General features: G+C 55.8%; 1 protein-coding gene across 6 annotated transcripts in view; it reads left to right on the top strand.

Annotated features, from left to right (window-relative positions):
- The window catches only part of BCORL1 (BCL6 corepressor like 1), a 65,867-nt gene that overhangs the window by 37,319 nt on the left and 13,761 nt on the right, over positions 1-14,787 (top strand). For 5 of the 6 annotated variants that reach the window (XM_051967886.1, XM_051967888.1, XM_051967885.1 and 2 more), the window contains 5 exons: positions 451-873; positions 6,577-6,800; positions 8,931-9,149; positions 11,921-12,087; positions 13,569-13,714. In XM_051967886.1, the coding sequence (XP_051823846.1) occupies positions 451-873; positions 6,577-6,800; positions 8,931-9,149; positions 11,921-12,087; positions 13,569-13,714 (1,179 nt within the window). The remainder of the gene's footprint in view (positions 1-450; positions 874-6,576; positions 6,801-8,930; positions 9,150-11,920; positions 12,088-13,568; positions 13,715-14,787) is intronic. The other variant, XM_051967884.1, reaches the window with a different exon arrangement.

Here is a 14,787-nt window from a genome sequence, read left to right as displayed (position 1 = left end):
CAGCCTTTAGCCAATCAGCAAGCCTCAGTCAGTACCAGGTACTAGGAATGGCTCGAAAGGCAGCGGCGGCCCTGTGCTCGGCCCACAGGGAGCACGGAACGGGCCTGCTCACCCTTTGAGGTGTTGAGGAAAATCCTGAAAGTCAGGATGACCATTCTTTTCTAGGTAAGGGCTTGAATCCCATGACCAAAGTGCAAGGAAGAAAACCGGTGCTGTCGTCCCCAAAGAGCTGACAGCCGGCCGGAGGCAGAAGGCTGTGATCGGGATATTGGAGAGGGAAAAAGAAAGGCTTGACTTTTCCATTAAAAAAAAAGCAGAAAAGCTGTAGTGGGGGAAGGCCCTTTCCAAGTTGAGTGCCATAGCCATAGCTGGTGGGAGCCTTCTGCCCCCGAGAGGGCTCCCTAATGCTGCCGCTTAGGGGAGGGAACCTTTGGGTTTTTTCATCCACAGGGACCGCTTGCAGCACCTTCACCGCCACAGCCGAGTGTGAGCTGGGCCGCCCGGAAGAGTTCCCCATGCTGGAAGAGCGCCAAGAAGAAGTAGGGCTGGGCAGCAAACACCGCAAGAGAAAGGCCCACCGTTCCTCCCAACACGTGAGCCGTCGCTCACGGGGGGACCGCTCCCTGGAAGATCGGGCCAGCCGGCACCAGCGCAGGGCCCGGGAGCTGCCCTGGAAGGTAGAGTCCCCGAGGCAGCCGTGGGACACGGAAGACGAGGAGGAAGATGAAGATGAGGACGAGGACGAAGGCCACGTGAAGAGGAAAAAAAGAAGAAGACAGAAAAACCGCAAGTATCACACCGGGGAATACCTGACGGAGCGGGAAGAGCAGGCACACAAATCTCCGAGCCACCAGCGGCGCAAGGCCCGAACAGGTACGAGCAGCTCGGGGGAGGAGCCGTGCCCTGACGTTATTAGCCGCTTGCCGGCCATTATTAGCTGCCTAGGGAGGACCTTCTGTGAACAGTAGCCTCTGCTGCTCACCAGACGGGAACCTAGATGCAGAATCAATGGGGAGCTCGGAGGCCAACCGTTCTGTATCTGTCCGGCCCCTCCCTCCTTTTATCGATGAGGGAACTGAGGTACTCAGAGGGGAAGTGACTCGCCCAGAGTATGAAGTCCCAGAGTCAGAATTTGAAGCCACATCCTCTTACTCCGAATCCAAGGCTCTGGCCGTTGTCTCGTGCCGTCCCCCCAGATATCCTCAGAGGCACGAGGCGCCTCGGGAGGAGTACCGTTAGTCTTGGAAGCCACCCGGCTCTGGCCGACTCTACCGTACTAGCTGTGTGATCTTGAGCAAGTCTCTTTCCTCTCTGAGGCTCAGTTCCATTGTCTGCAGACTGAGGTGATTGGATTACCTCCCGCCTCTTAATCCCCCAAATGTTAGGATCCTTTGAAGTTTTGGGAGTCTGGCTTGGGGCCGGGGCTGCGACCTTTCCCTCTATGGCTCGATGACAACTGTCATCCCTCAAAATCAGGGATCTTGAGCTAGAAGGGACCTCAGAATCATCGAGTCCAGCCCCTTCTTTTGACAGGAGAGGAAACTCAGACCCGGAAAGGCAGTTACATTCATATTTGAAGCCATTCCTCTAGTGACCTCTGCCTCCCCCCGAACAATGGTGGGCGCCTTTTGGGTACGTCTCCTGATGGGAGGGGGCAGCGGGGGAGAAAACAAATCCTGGGAGAAACAGAGCAGGTAGATCTACCTGAAGGCTAGCCCCCGCCTCAAGACTAAGCAGTGAGAGACCTCCAGAATGAATGAAGCCAGAGCTGGGCCTCTCCTCCACCCCTTCCAGGCAAGATGTGCCCCTGCAAAAAAAAAAAAAAACCCTGCCTTCTCCGGTTCGTGTACGAGGTGCGGAATGATTTCAGAAAGCTAACTTCATTAGCAGATGGTTCATTAGGTGGCTGGGCTTTCTAATGCCCTGGCTCCCGCCTCCTGCCTTCCCACCCTCTTTCCCTGGCTTTCCCAGGGAGTTAATCTGTTAAACAAACACTTAGGTGAGCTGGAGAGAATGCCTCCTTCAGGGCTCCTTTTGAAATTTGAGTCTTCCATCTTTGCTTTCTGATTGGGAGTCTGGGAGGGAAATTGAGTGCTTTTCAAGCAGAAATATACTTGGATTGCAAGTCAAGTCCTCAAAGCTTTGACTTCAGTTAAAGCCAAAAGGGCAGGGCCTTGGCGAAGAGGCCCGAGGCTAGCGGCCTTGGGTGGCAGAAAGGATGAGCGGAGAGGGCTTTCCCCCTGAGAACCCAGGCCACGTGGGCCTCCCCAGGCCACAGGTCGCAGGAAGGCTGGGCCGTGATGCCTCGGGGGAAGGACCACTGGCTGTACAGACCGACAGAAAGCTGCCGAGGACTTGTCGGATGTGGTTGCGCGGACCGAAGGTTTTAGAGCTGGAAGGGACCTAAGAGGTCTACCTCCTCTCTCCCTCCCTGGCCCCACTCCATTTTACAGATGAAGAAACTGAGGCAGAGTGATTTAGTGTTGACACACATGGGATCACACAGAGGCCATCGAGTCTGGCCCTCTCATTTTCTAGACAAGGAAACTGAGGCAGAGAGATTTAGCATCATCACACATGGGATCTTAGATCTAGGGACCACAGAGGCCATCGAGTCCGGCCCTCTCATTTTACAGATGAGGAAACCGAGACCCACAGTGCCGAAGTGATTGCCCAGGATCATGAGACCTAGTATCCGAGGCAGGATTCTGACCTGGTACTTCCTGACTCCTAGTCCAGTATCCTCCATGCTCCATCGCAGTGCACCCAACATTCAAAGGCCTAGCTGGATCCAGCTCTCGCCTCTGTCGCTCCACCACAGTGAGACTTTGGGCAAATTCTGCCCCTTCTGGGCTCCCGCCTCACCTTTCGAAAGAAGGGCCTGGAAAATCATTTCCAGCTCTGTAAATCTGAAGTCTCCTGAGTGCTTTATGCCAGGACACCCCTCCCTACCCCACTTCATGCCCCCTGCTCCTGTAGCAAATGTCTTTCATGATTTACTCATCTCCAGCTGTTCATCGGCACCTTCCATCTAGTGGCTTGAACTCATGGAACACATATGGAGGGGAGAAAGGAGAGAAAGAACAGGGAAGTGAGCCCTGGACCCTCTGGCTCCGGGCAACCCGTGTTCCCTTGTCGGCCCACAGTGCCTTTTGATTTTGAGATTGGATATTTGGAGCCAGGTGTGAGCTGGGAATCTCCAGTGTCATTTGCCTGTGGTCTTTGATCTGCTCCAGGGACAGTGTCCGGAGCCGTCCCGGGCTGCCGCACTGGTCATTGCTCGGCTAGGGATGGATATTTGATGGATTCGAGTCTCCTACTTCCTGTGGGTCCAGAGGTTGGAGGCCGAGCTTCGCCCGCCTTATCTGATCGTGGTGGAGGTAGTTGAGGTTTAGCCAACGCTAGGAGGCTTCGACTTGCGGGTGGCAGATGGGTTCAGTTTGTGTACACAGCCTGCCCATCTTCCCGGAGATGAGAAGGCGTTCAAGTAACGTACTTGGGGTTCAAGTCCCATGTGGTCACAGAATGAGCGGGGTGGGGGCGCCAAGAAAGTACACGACATTCTTGGTCGGTGACTTACTGGAGACATCCGTTGCCTCTTGCTGCGCCTGCTCTGTCCGGTAGTTTATGTTGACTCTCCACATTGGGAGGGGGCGGTAGGAATATTGTTAAACTCTCTACCCCCTCCAAAAGGAGTCTGGGGCCTACGATTAACACGATGTGGGCAATAGCCCTCCTGGGGAAGGGGAACTCTAGGGAAGCCTCGGTCGTCAGGGGTAGAGGCCGAGTTCAGATTCCCCAAAGAGGGGAGCCGGAAAGGTGGTTAGGGTGCAGTCCCTAAGAGGGAAGATGGTCGACGTTGGGAGACCTCAATAATATAAACGGGCAGATGGGTGACTCTGCAGTGAAGAGACAGCTGGGCCTGGAGTCTAGAACCTTGCTCCCCCTGAATTCAAATCCAACCTCACTTAGCAGCCGTGTGACCCCAGGGAGGTCACTTCTGCCTCTTCGCCTCAGTTTCCTCATCTGTAGAATGAATCAGAATAGGCGCTATCACAGTTTGTTTATTTATGTCAGAAGCTTTTGTGGAATGCTTACTGTGTGCCAGGCGTCACGTTAAGGGTTGCGGATGCCAACAGAAAAGCAACTTTAGGGAGATAGAGCCCAGTCCCTCCGCGCAGAAGCACGTATTAAGTGCCTGTGTTGTACCAGGCACCGCTCTGCCACGAGGATAACAAAGTATGGTATGTCCCTCTGCACACGAGGATGCCGATTGGGCCCGCAGTGTGTCCGGCCCCGTGATGTCACCGGGCACCGGATAATGGGCCTTTACTGTATTGCAAACAGAGAAGGCTTTGCTCGGCTTAGAGCGGGCAGAGCCATAGGCTGTGACGGGCGTGCGGAAACGTCATTGCAGACTACGTTTAGGGGATCCGAGAAGGCGGGCGACGGGACTCGAGGGGGCCGGCTGCCGGACGTGGGGATCGGAGCTGCTTGTCGGACTTCCCCGGGAGCCTCCCAGAATCCCAAGAGCCTTTAGATGCTAGACTTGGAGACCAGAGAAACCTAGGTTGGAATCCTGGCTCTCACACTCGGCACCTCACGCTTCCCCACTGTAAAATGGGACTGGTGATGGTTACGCTATCTGCCAGGGTGATCGTGGGGAAGAGTACTGTGAAATGCTTGCTATACTAGTGTAGTGGGGCTAAGGAATTCCCTGTTCTCCTTTCTGCTAACATTTATCGAGTACCTAAATTCATCAAGGCCCCGGGCCTGAGATTGAAGAACACCACCACGGCCACGGCCTCCAGGGGCGTATGTGCCTCTGGAGGGATATGACCAGAGAAGTGTAATACGTGGGATGTGGGATGGGGCAAAGGAACGCAGGCTAACCCAGAGCTCTCGGGAACCGTGAGGAAGGACAAAACACTCTCCGTAGAACGTGAGCTCCCTGAGGGCAGGACCTTCTTCCTTTTGGTCTCGATGTGCCCCTAGTTGACCCATGGGAGATCCTTGTCATATTGACAGGGAGCTAATACTTAAATTTCAGCCTGGGGGATGGGGGTGGGAACAAAGATCTCATCAGGGGAGAGCTGAAGACCTAGGGCGGTCCAGGCTTGGGCGACTGTCTGCCTGGAGGCAAGAGAAGGAAGGATAAGCTCAGTGGATGGAGAGCATTCCAGTGGGCCCCAGACCCAGAAGGGGTGGAGAAATCTTAGGAAAGAGGGCGGGAAGATGCTTAACCCACATCTGGATTGCTTGCTGTCTGGGGGGGGCGGGGACAGGGAGGGAGAAAAGTCTGGAACACAAGGTTTTGAAAGCTATCTTTGCATGTATTGGGAAAAATAAAAAGCTATAAAAAGAATGATAAATCCCATGAAGGAAACTAAAAAGAAAAATGAAAATGAATTGAAAAGGAAATTAGGCAGGGGAGAGGAGTCAGGGAGACCTAAGTACTAGTTGTGTAACCTTGGCAAATCACTTAACCTCCCCGGGCCTCAGCTGTATAATGGGGATGACACTAGAACCCACCTCCCGGGTTACCGTGAGGATCAAACGATGTGACACGCGTGAGGCGCTGTAATAATAACCTCACAGAGCTATGGAGATCTGATTCGATGTGTTCGGGAGTATTCTGGAGCAGGGAAGAGGTCTAGGCAGGCGGCCACGTTTTCCTCCCGGGCTAGTGGGGATCGGGGCTGGCGGGAGCAGAATAACTTGAACCCGCATCCGTGGTTAGTCTCTTAGCACCAGAAAACACGTCCCGAATACTTGGCGGACATCGACCCCACAGACCATCCTCCATTTTGTACCCGAGATTGCCGAGCCCCAGACAGGCACGTTTCAAGCCAGGGGCGCTGCGCCCCGATTTGGGCCACAGAGCGGGAATGGGGGTACTACTGGCTTGCCGGCCCTTGCCGGTCGGGCCTGGCCGCTGACTTCTCCGACCTCGCAGACCGTCTGGCCTTGTGGGCTGCCCTCTGGTGGCCAGGACTGAAGCCATCCCTGACGTGAGGAAATGCTCTCTACTCCATCATTCAGCCACCACCAACTGCCAGCTCTCTAGCACTTGAATACTGCGGGGCCCTTTGCTCACAGCACAAGTGTTATTTATTGCCCCCATTTCAAAGAAGTAAGAATTGAGAGTCAGGGAAGTGTCCGAGCCAGGATCGCCTCCTGTTCCCACGTCCACACCCATAGCGGACATTTATTATGCTCCTTCTGTGTTCACAGCACTATGTGAGATGCCAGGGAGATATGAAGTTTGGAGAAATCCAGGTCCCTACCCTCGTGGAACTTGCAGAACAAAATATTGCCTGATAGGGGGGTTCCAGGAAGGCCAAGCAGGGATTCAACCCGCAGAGAAGGAGAGGGAGGGCATTTTAGGCATGAGGCACAGCCTGGGCAAAAACCCGGAGGTCGGTGTGGCTATTCTGGGGATGTGCCTCGAGATCCGATCCCTTCTCTCCTCTCGGCCTTAACGGGCATCCCAGAGCAGGCAGATGTTCCTCCGCCCGGAGAGGGCTCGGAGGCGGGCGCCCCCTCATGTCTCTTCTTTTTTCCTCTCCCCACCAGATTCCAAGTCTCGGAAGCAGAAAGAATCACCCCAAGCTCCTGAGATCCACCTGAAGACCAAGCACTTGCCATCTTCCCGTGGGACCGGAAACGTCCCGGTTTTTCCCAATGGCTTTCTGGAAAACCGTGTGGCCAAGCCCACCCCTGTGAGCAACCAGGAAAAGCCATCGGGGAAGCGAAAGTGTAAGACCAAGCATCTGGTCACTCCCCCCGAGGAGGTCAAGGTAGGCTTGGTGGGCAAGGAGGAAGAAAGCTAGCTCTGGCGGGACGGGGGGCAGAAGGCTGGTCTTAGGCATGCTTTACCAAGGGTCCCGGAAAAAGCTCCAGATTCTAAACTGGACTCTGCTGTCGAATCACTGTGTGACCTTGGGCAAGTCCCTTCTTCTCTTTGGGCCTCAGTTTCCTCCTCTGTCAAAGGAGGGGGTTTGGACTAGAAGGTGTAGATCCGTGAGCCCGTCGTCCCAGTCCCCTCCGGGCCTCGGTTCGTTATCTGCAAAGTAAAGGAGTTGGCTTGGATTATTTCTGAAGTTATTTCTAGTTGTAAATGTGCTACCCCGTGACTCTCTGGGTTTGGCTATAGTAACGCGCGGTAGGTAAGGGGATGGGGAGTGGGGCACGCGTCCTGGCCCATCTGCCTTCCCTCCAGAGAGGTGGCCTGTGGGTAAGTGCCCAGGCCCTAATCAGAGCGACTAAGCCACAGACGCTCACTGTGTGATCCTGAGCGAGTCATTTAACCTCCGGCTGCCTTCGTTTGCTCACCCATAAAATGAGGTCAGAACAGCACCTTGGACAGAATCAGATGAGCTAATAATTGTCAAGTGCCTAGCTCACTGCCTGCCGTATAGTAAGCGTGTAGAAATAGTAGCTCTTACTATTATTAGCTGTAAAATGGGATGAACAATAGTGCCCTTATAGTGCTAAAGCAGGTCCAGGCTTCATATTTCTCGGGCTCCTCCCTCGTCTTGGGTTGCGGCCTGCTTCCCTTTACTTCCCAGCATCCTCCATTGTCCCGCCGCTCCACAGCTCACGTCCCCTCACCGGGGCTCCCTCTGTCCCCTCCCTCAAGCTCAGGCTTTGGCTCTGTCTCCTTCTCTCCTCCCCCACTTCCATCCTCCTGAGATTTGCCCAGAGTCCCGGCCGGACCTCTACCATCCCGCTTGCCGACCCGGCCGTCGGGCTCGACCTGTTCCTTCCTCGGTCAAGAGAATCCCTGTGGAGGAAGAAGCTCCCTCTTCCAATTTTGGCGACTCCTAGTCTTAGAGAATTGCCTGAGACAATGACTCGCCCAGAGCCATGTGGCCAGGATCTGTCCCGGGCAGGATTTCAACGCGGGGCCTCCCATTCTGCTGCTTCTCACTACGTTAGCACGAGGCTCGGGGGAGAGAGACCGAGCTACCCCTTAGCCACAGCCTTTGCCACTGGGTGGTTCGTGGGAGAGATGAACCCTAACTGAAGGGGGATGCTGAGGGGGCAGAGGTGCCGGCCTTGACCTAGGCCTCGGCAGGGTTCCAGAGAGACCACTTGGGAGCTGGGGGGGGGGGGTCAGGACAGTTTCAGTGAGGAGACAGTTTTAGGAGCCGGGCTCTGAGATGCTGAGGAGAACACACCCCCAACCCCCTCACGCCCTTTCATTGTCCTTAGCGGTATAGCCTCTGACCCCCCCCCCAAACAAGGGCTCAGTTCCACCCTCTCAGCTGTTACCAGCTCTTATCTCCCTGCCCCAAGCTGGCAAAGGACAGATGACACTCATTATCCACGTGACTGGGGCCAAGTCCTTTCCCCTCCCAGAGCCTCAGTTTCCTCCTTTGTAAAATTAAGAGACTAGACTAGATGGCCTCTGAGGTCCCAGCGTTAGATCATTGGTCCTCTTTGCCCTTAAGTAGGTCATTCACCCCCAGACCTCAGTTTCTTCCCCTGAAAAATGACTAGTTTGGCTAGATGGCCTCTGAGGTACCTTCCCAGCTCTGTGATCCCTAGAAAATGAGAAAGTGAGACTAGGCGACCACTCAGGCTCCCATCAGTTCAGAGGTAACACCCAGCCATTGAGCAGCAGAGCTAAGACTGAAACCCCAGTGGCCTCTGGGAAGGTGGGGGTTTAGCCAGTGACAATTTGACTTAGCCAGAGCATCTGACGAATTTCAGAGCTGGGAGGAGCCCGGGAATAGAATGTTGTTTCTGGAAGGCCTACTCCCTCACGTTACCAAGGAAGGGGGACTGAGGCCCAGAGAGGGGAAGGTGCTTGCCCATTAGGCCAAGGGTAAGTGGCCCAACCCTAGCCTGGGGAGGCGAGCGAACTAGAGGGTTGGGGCCTTCGGCTAAGCGATTCACTGCAGCTTTTTCTCTTTAATTTCCAGAAGAAAGGGCCCTGGCAACATGTGAGAATTGTGCCTCCGGGGTCCCCACTCTCACTAAAGCTCACAGAGTTATGGAACCCCGCAAAGGCCCACTCAAGCCTGGAGAATCGTCCCGAGTCCCCTTCCGCCTGCCCCATCCCCCCAGAAGCGCGGCGACTCATTGTGAACAAGAATGCTGGAGAGACCCTCTTGCAGCGGGCTGCGAGACTGGGCTACAAGGTAACAAAGCTGGGCCTGGGGTCTCTCTCCTTTCCTCTCCCTCCCCCCCCCCCCCACACCGTCTTTCCTGACAAGGTTGCTATCACTGACAGACATTCAGGGAGTACCCACTGTGTGCTCTGTCCTCATCGCTAAGCACAGGGCCTGGCACGCAGTGGGTACCACGTGGCCCCTGTTCTCAGGGTACTGGTGATCTGCTCGGTGCCATGGAAGGCCTGGACATGGGCATTTCTGATTCAAGGGAGACACAAGCGAAAAGGATTCTAGAGGTAGAGCAGAGAAGGAAGCTCCAAGAGGCTTCTGGGAGAAGGTAGCATCCCTTCAGAGAAGGGAAGATTGTAACAAAGGAGGACAGACTCCGGAAAGTCCACTTGGGGGCACGTATAAGCTGAGGCACCAAGATGAGGAGGGGCTGGAGAATGAGGCGACGTGGGAGTGCTTTGAGACAAGCCTGGCAACTGGCACAAGTCGGATAGGGCCTTCGGGGCAGTTGGTCTCAGTAGGAGGTGATGAGAGACGGGGAATCATTGTGGACGGGACTCGGATTTCCAAAGTGAGTGACTGGAAAGTCGGCAGTTCCCTCAGAAGAAAGAAGTAGCAACTTGGTGGGGGGCAGCTCTTGAGGAGAACAGGCTGGGCGGCCTAGGTGGGGACGGGAGCATTCAGAAGCTCTGCTGGGCCCAGGTGGATGGCTTGATTCGATCGGTGTCGGCCAGGATGCTAATGGAGCCCAGGGAGGCGGATGGACTCGCCCAGGAGAATTGTAGGGAGAGAAGAGCGGAGGGCCCAGGCCTTTGGGGACCCCTCACGGAGTGAGGGAGCCGACGGGTGATACGGTGGCACTCCCTGATGTCGCTCTTCCCTGGCGTGGTGGGCCTCTTCTCAGCTGATGGAAGAGCTAGGGCAGAGATAGAAGTGTCCGGTCAATGGCTTCCCTGTCTTGATGAGGGTGGCTAGGTAGTCCAGTGAGTATCGGATTTGAAGTCAGGAAGATGGGAGTGAATCCAGCCCTAGACGTTGACCGGGTGACCCCGAGCAAGTCCATTTACCTCTCAGCCTCAGTTTGCTCATCTTTAGAACGGGGATAATAATAGCCCCTCCTGATCATAGAATCATAGACAAGATCATAGAATTAAACTCTGAAGCGTGTGTAAATGCTAACTGAAAATGCTGCTGCGTGTAGTGGATTGTGGTTGTCGTGCCCTCCGATGGATCGGATGCTTCTTGAGGGCAACGACTGTCTTGCTTTTGACTCGGTACCCCCAGCACCCATAGGCCTGGTGCAGAGTAGGCTCAGGATCCATACCCGCTGCTCGGACCTTCTCCCACAGCACCGTTGGCTCTGGCCGGGAAGGCGAGGCACGGTTAGGTGCAGCAGAAGTTATGGTGAGGTAGGAGAGCCGGGTTCTTGTAAGTTCTGAGAGGTCAGAGGAGGGAGAGCACTGGGAGCCTTTGGGTAGGGGGGCTACCGGCTATCTGGGCGATGTTAGTGGAGGAGAGGAGCCTCTGGATGGACCAGACACCCGCTTATCAGGGTGGGTGCTCCCCCTCGCCGGTCTCCAGGCGGCTCCAGGGAGGCCTGCCGGGTGGGGAACTCGGTGGAGTCTCTCTCCCCCTCCCCAGGGGTAGCAGCTGGTGGGTCTAGCAGCACACCATTGGTTCCAGAGGCTTTCCCCAGCTCCCGGCTCCCGGGCAGGCCCAGCCCGGGCTACCTCTGGCCCAGGGAGGGCCTTTGGGCCTATTGTTCGAGGGGCCCAGCCAAGTTAATCATTAATGGGTAAATGATCCTCTTGGATTGTATTCAGAACAATCCAGCTCCAAAGGGGCAGGCCCGGAGGGCTGCTGCTCCCTACCTGCAATGCCAGCTGGGAAAATGGGTGGCCCGAGAGCTCAGGCAGCAGTGCCAGCCGGCTTTGCAGCGAGCCTTGGGATTTTTCCCTTTGTTCCAAAGGTAGTCCGGGTGGTTGTGATCGGTCCACCCCCAAGCTTGGACAGCCAAGCCTCCTCCACAGGGAGGTCAAAGGCATGCTTTCAGTCTTCCCCTGCACCCCTCGCCCCCCTCCCCACTCCCACGTTGCTCTTCTCCAAGCCTCAGAGAGCGCCTCTCACCTAGGGAATGTCCTTGGGCACGAGGAGGGGCTGCTGGGAGTGGGAATGACTCTGTGGGCCTCAGCTCTGGCGTTGAGAAAAAACAACCGGGTTCCTGTGTCTTGTCTGTTCTCACGGTGAGCGGGATGGACAAGGGCAGCGGGTACCGGAGTGAGAGAGAGACGGCTACGGTCCCACCTTAGATGCTTCCTCGCTGAATGACCTTAGGCCTTTTGCTCCCCCTCTCTCCCTCCTCAGCTTTCTTAAATGTCGAGAGCGGAATAGTAACCCTTCCACTCCCTTCCAGAATTGGACGGTGGAAAGTGCTTGGTAAACCTGAAATCATTAAAGCATTGTGACCCATTAGATTTTTATTCTAGAGTAGCGGGAGAACAGGGCTGGTCACAGTCACTCCCCTGCTCTTGAAGCTTCAGGGATTCCCTCTTACCCCAGGAGAAAATGCCGCCTCTTCTGTGCGGCAGTTAAGACTCAGTGTGGCTCCCCTGCACCCTCTCTTTCCGTGTTGATGCCACGTGGTATGACAGGCCCGATGATAGTTAAGGGAATGGGGAATGGTTCCGGAGATGCATAAGGCTCGTGTCTCTTTCCCTAGGGAGATGAGACACTCCCCCCCCTCATCCCCTGGCTTACCTGACGGTGCCACCCACTCTTGTCCCCCACAGGATGTGGTCACGTACTGTCTGAAGAAAGAAGGTGAGGACGTGAATCACCGGGACAACGCCGGCTACACCGCCCTCCACGAGGCCTGCGCCCGAGGCAAGACGGACATCCTCAACGTCTTGCTGGAGCACGGGGCGAACGTCAACTGCAGCGCTCAGGATGGCACCAGGCAAGTGGGCCCCGTCCCTCCTGTCCTCCTCTCCCTCCGCTGGCTCAAAAGCGGTCACGGCACCTCGGCAGAAAGGCCCGGAGGGTGTCGGGGGCCGGGCTTCTGGGAACAGAGTCTAGGGTTTCAGCCGTGACTAGACCCCGAGACGGAAGTTCAAGCCGGAAACGCGTTGTCAGGGTGGACCCCCAACGACGCCCTTGATGTCCACCACGAGAGACCCGGGAGCCAGACCCAGAGAGGTGCGGCCAGCCCTAGTGTTTTCCTTCCGAAGGCTGCAGCTGTCCAGGCCTGCGATCTTAAAAATAATAAAGCAGGGGCAGCTTTGTGGTGCAGTGGCTAGAGCACCCGCTCTAAATAAAATAAAATAACAAAGCAGCAAAGCTTGATTGAGCATCCCTGGTACGGAGGCTCACTGTGAGGGAGGAGGGAGAGCTGGGCTGAGACACAGAGCTTCCCCTCCAGCAGCTCTCAGTCTAGTGTCCACAGATGATCCTGACCCCACATCCCACCAGAGACAGAGAAAGGGCTAAAAGAGGTGTGGGGGGGGGCCGCAGTCATCGCCTAGGGAGGGATCAAGGGTGGCTCTCGGGAAAGCCTTAACCTTTACACCCAGGCAGGCCGGACAGAAGAAAGGGTGGAGTCTCTAGGGAGAGAAGGAAGCAAGCAGGACAGATGGTGGCCTGGGTTCGGAGTGAGAAGCCCTGGGTTCGAATTCTGGCCTTTGGTAGGAAGTTGCTTGCACGATCATGGGGGAATAGGCGCCTTCTTTTCTTTGCGCCTCAGTTTACTCATCTGTAAAATGAAGGGCTGGAACTAGCCAATGTATAAAAAGCTTTCCACGTTTTCAGTTGTCCTAATGCTTGAGGCAACCTGATGTCATAAAGCCCCTCGCCTGCCCACAATTACCAGGCCGGTGGTTCAAGGCCTTTGCCCCCCCACTCCCCATCACCTCGATGGGGTGCACTTGGTAATGGAAGGACTCTCGTAGCTGTTATTCTGGAGGCCTACGAGGTGCCGCTTTGCAAACCCACTGCCGTCAGGTGACTTCACAGCTCTCCCCATTGGGCACTGAAAGCCGGCTTGTGTGGTTGATGGGGCACTGGGGGAATTCTGCCCGTGACGCTCACTAGCTCTGGGCCTCTGGGCCGCTCGCGGCAACTTTCCAAAGCCGGGTCCCTCGCCTTTAATACTTGGAGAAGTCGGAGCGTGTTCCGGGGACCCGCCGGGATGACGCGTTCCAAAGCCAAGCTTCCTGAGCCGGGGGCCCACTAAGCGCCAATCCCTCCTCAGCCTCCAGTTGCTTGGCAGCCCTTCCCACGCAGCCGGCATCACATAAACCTTCTTAGGGTGAAAAGGAGTCGAGAGCGGGGCAAGTTCGAGGAGCCTCGCTCGCGCGAGGGCGCCATACGAGCGAGCGCTCGCCTGCGTCAGCCCTCCTCGTCCTCCCCTCTGGTCACGCTCCCCCTGCCCTCTCTCCGCAGGCCCGTCCACGATGCCGCGGTCAACGACAACCTGGAGACTATCTGGCTCCTGCTCTCCTACGGGGCGGACCCCACGCTCGCCACCTACTCGGGGCAGACGGCCCTGAAGCTCGCCAGCAGTGACAAAATGAAGACATTTATCAGCGGTAAGCGCCGGCCCCGCTAGCGAGGGTCATCGGGAGGGGGTGGCCCCAGTTGCCAACCCATGGTCAGGGCAGAAGCCCTGTCCCCCTTCTCCACCCGTGATGATTCTTCTTTAATGTATTTTTATCTGGGAGGGGGAGCAGTTGGGGTTAAGTGACTTGCCCAGGGTCACATAGCTGGTAAATGTGTCTGAAGCTGGAATGGAACTAAGTTCCTCCTGACTGAGGGCTGGGGCTCTATGTACCGTTCCATCTAGTTGGGTCTCCTCTTCCCCCTGCCGGTGGTTCTTGAGCTCACAACAAACAGGAATATAGCCTTCTCGGTTGATCGATACCATCCTTTGTGACCACCTGAGTGACCTCAGTTTCCCCTTCTGCAAAATGAGGAAGTTGGATTGAATAGCCTCCAGAGTCTTTTCCCAGCTGTAGACCCTTTGAGGCCCTCTAGAGCATTGGGCCTCAGTTTCCTTCTCTGTAAAACAAAAGGGGTTGAAGTGGATAGCCTCTGGCGGTCCCTTTCAGCTTTAACTCTGGGACGCTGTGATAATTCTGACCAGAGATGAGATCTTTAAAACTGACTTTAATAACGCTAACCATCATGAGCAGGCCCAAATCGAAGCCACCAAGAAAATAAGCTGCGACAGGTACCGTGGGACCTTTTCCTAAGGCTAGCCCAATAGAGCAGGCAGCGTGTGTATGTGTTTGTGTTCACACGATCTGGACCCCACCTCCAGCACCATCTAAAGCTACCCCTCCTCCCCCGAAGTCCCGTTCCTTTTTGGAACGCCACTGTGTTGGAGTCCGTTTGTTTCTTCCCAGCATCCTTGTCGCCCTCGTTCCCAATGGGTCTTTCCCCAACTCCTCGCGTGTGTTGGAGAGGAGTTTACAGCTGAAAGCCGATATTTCCTCAGCTCGAAAAGGTTTCAAAAAAAACAAAAGAAAGCCCAAGCTTTGCTCACACCTGCCCCGGGAGGGCCGCCGGAGCCCCGTCCCCGGGACCTAATCTTTAGGGATTGGGAACGTTTGCACGGCCTTTCCAGGTGGCCTTTAGGGCCCGCCGGAAATTGGCCCTGACA

The sequence above is a fragment of the Antechinus flavipes genome, chromosome X (assembly GCF_016432865.1).
Source record: "Antechinus flavipes isolate AdamAnt ecotype Samford, QLD, Australia chromosome X, AdamAnt_v2, whole genome shotgun sequence".
NCBI lineage: Eukaryota > Metazoa > Chordata > Mammalia > Dasyuromorphia > Dasyuridae > Antechinus > Antechinus flavipes.
This window is presented reverse-complemented; position numbering and strand designations above follow the sequence as displayed.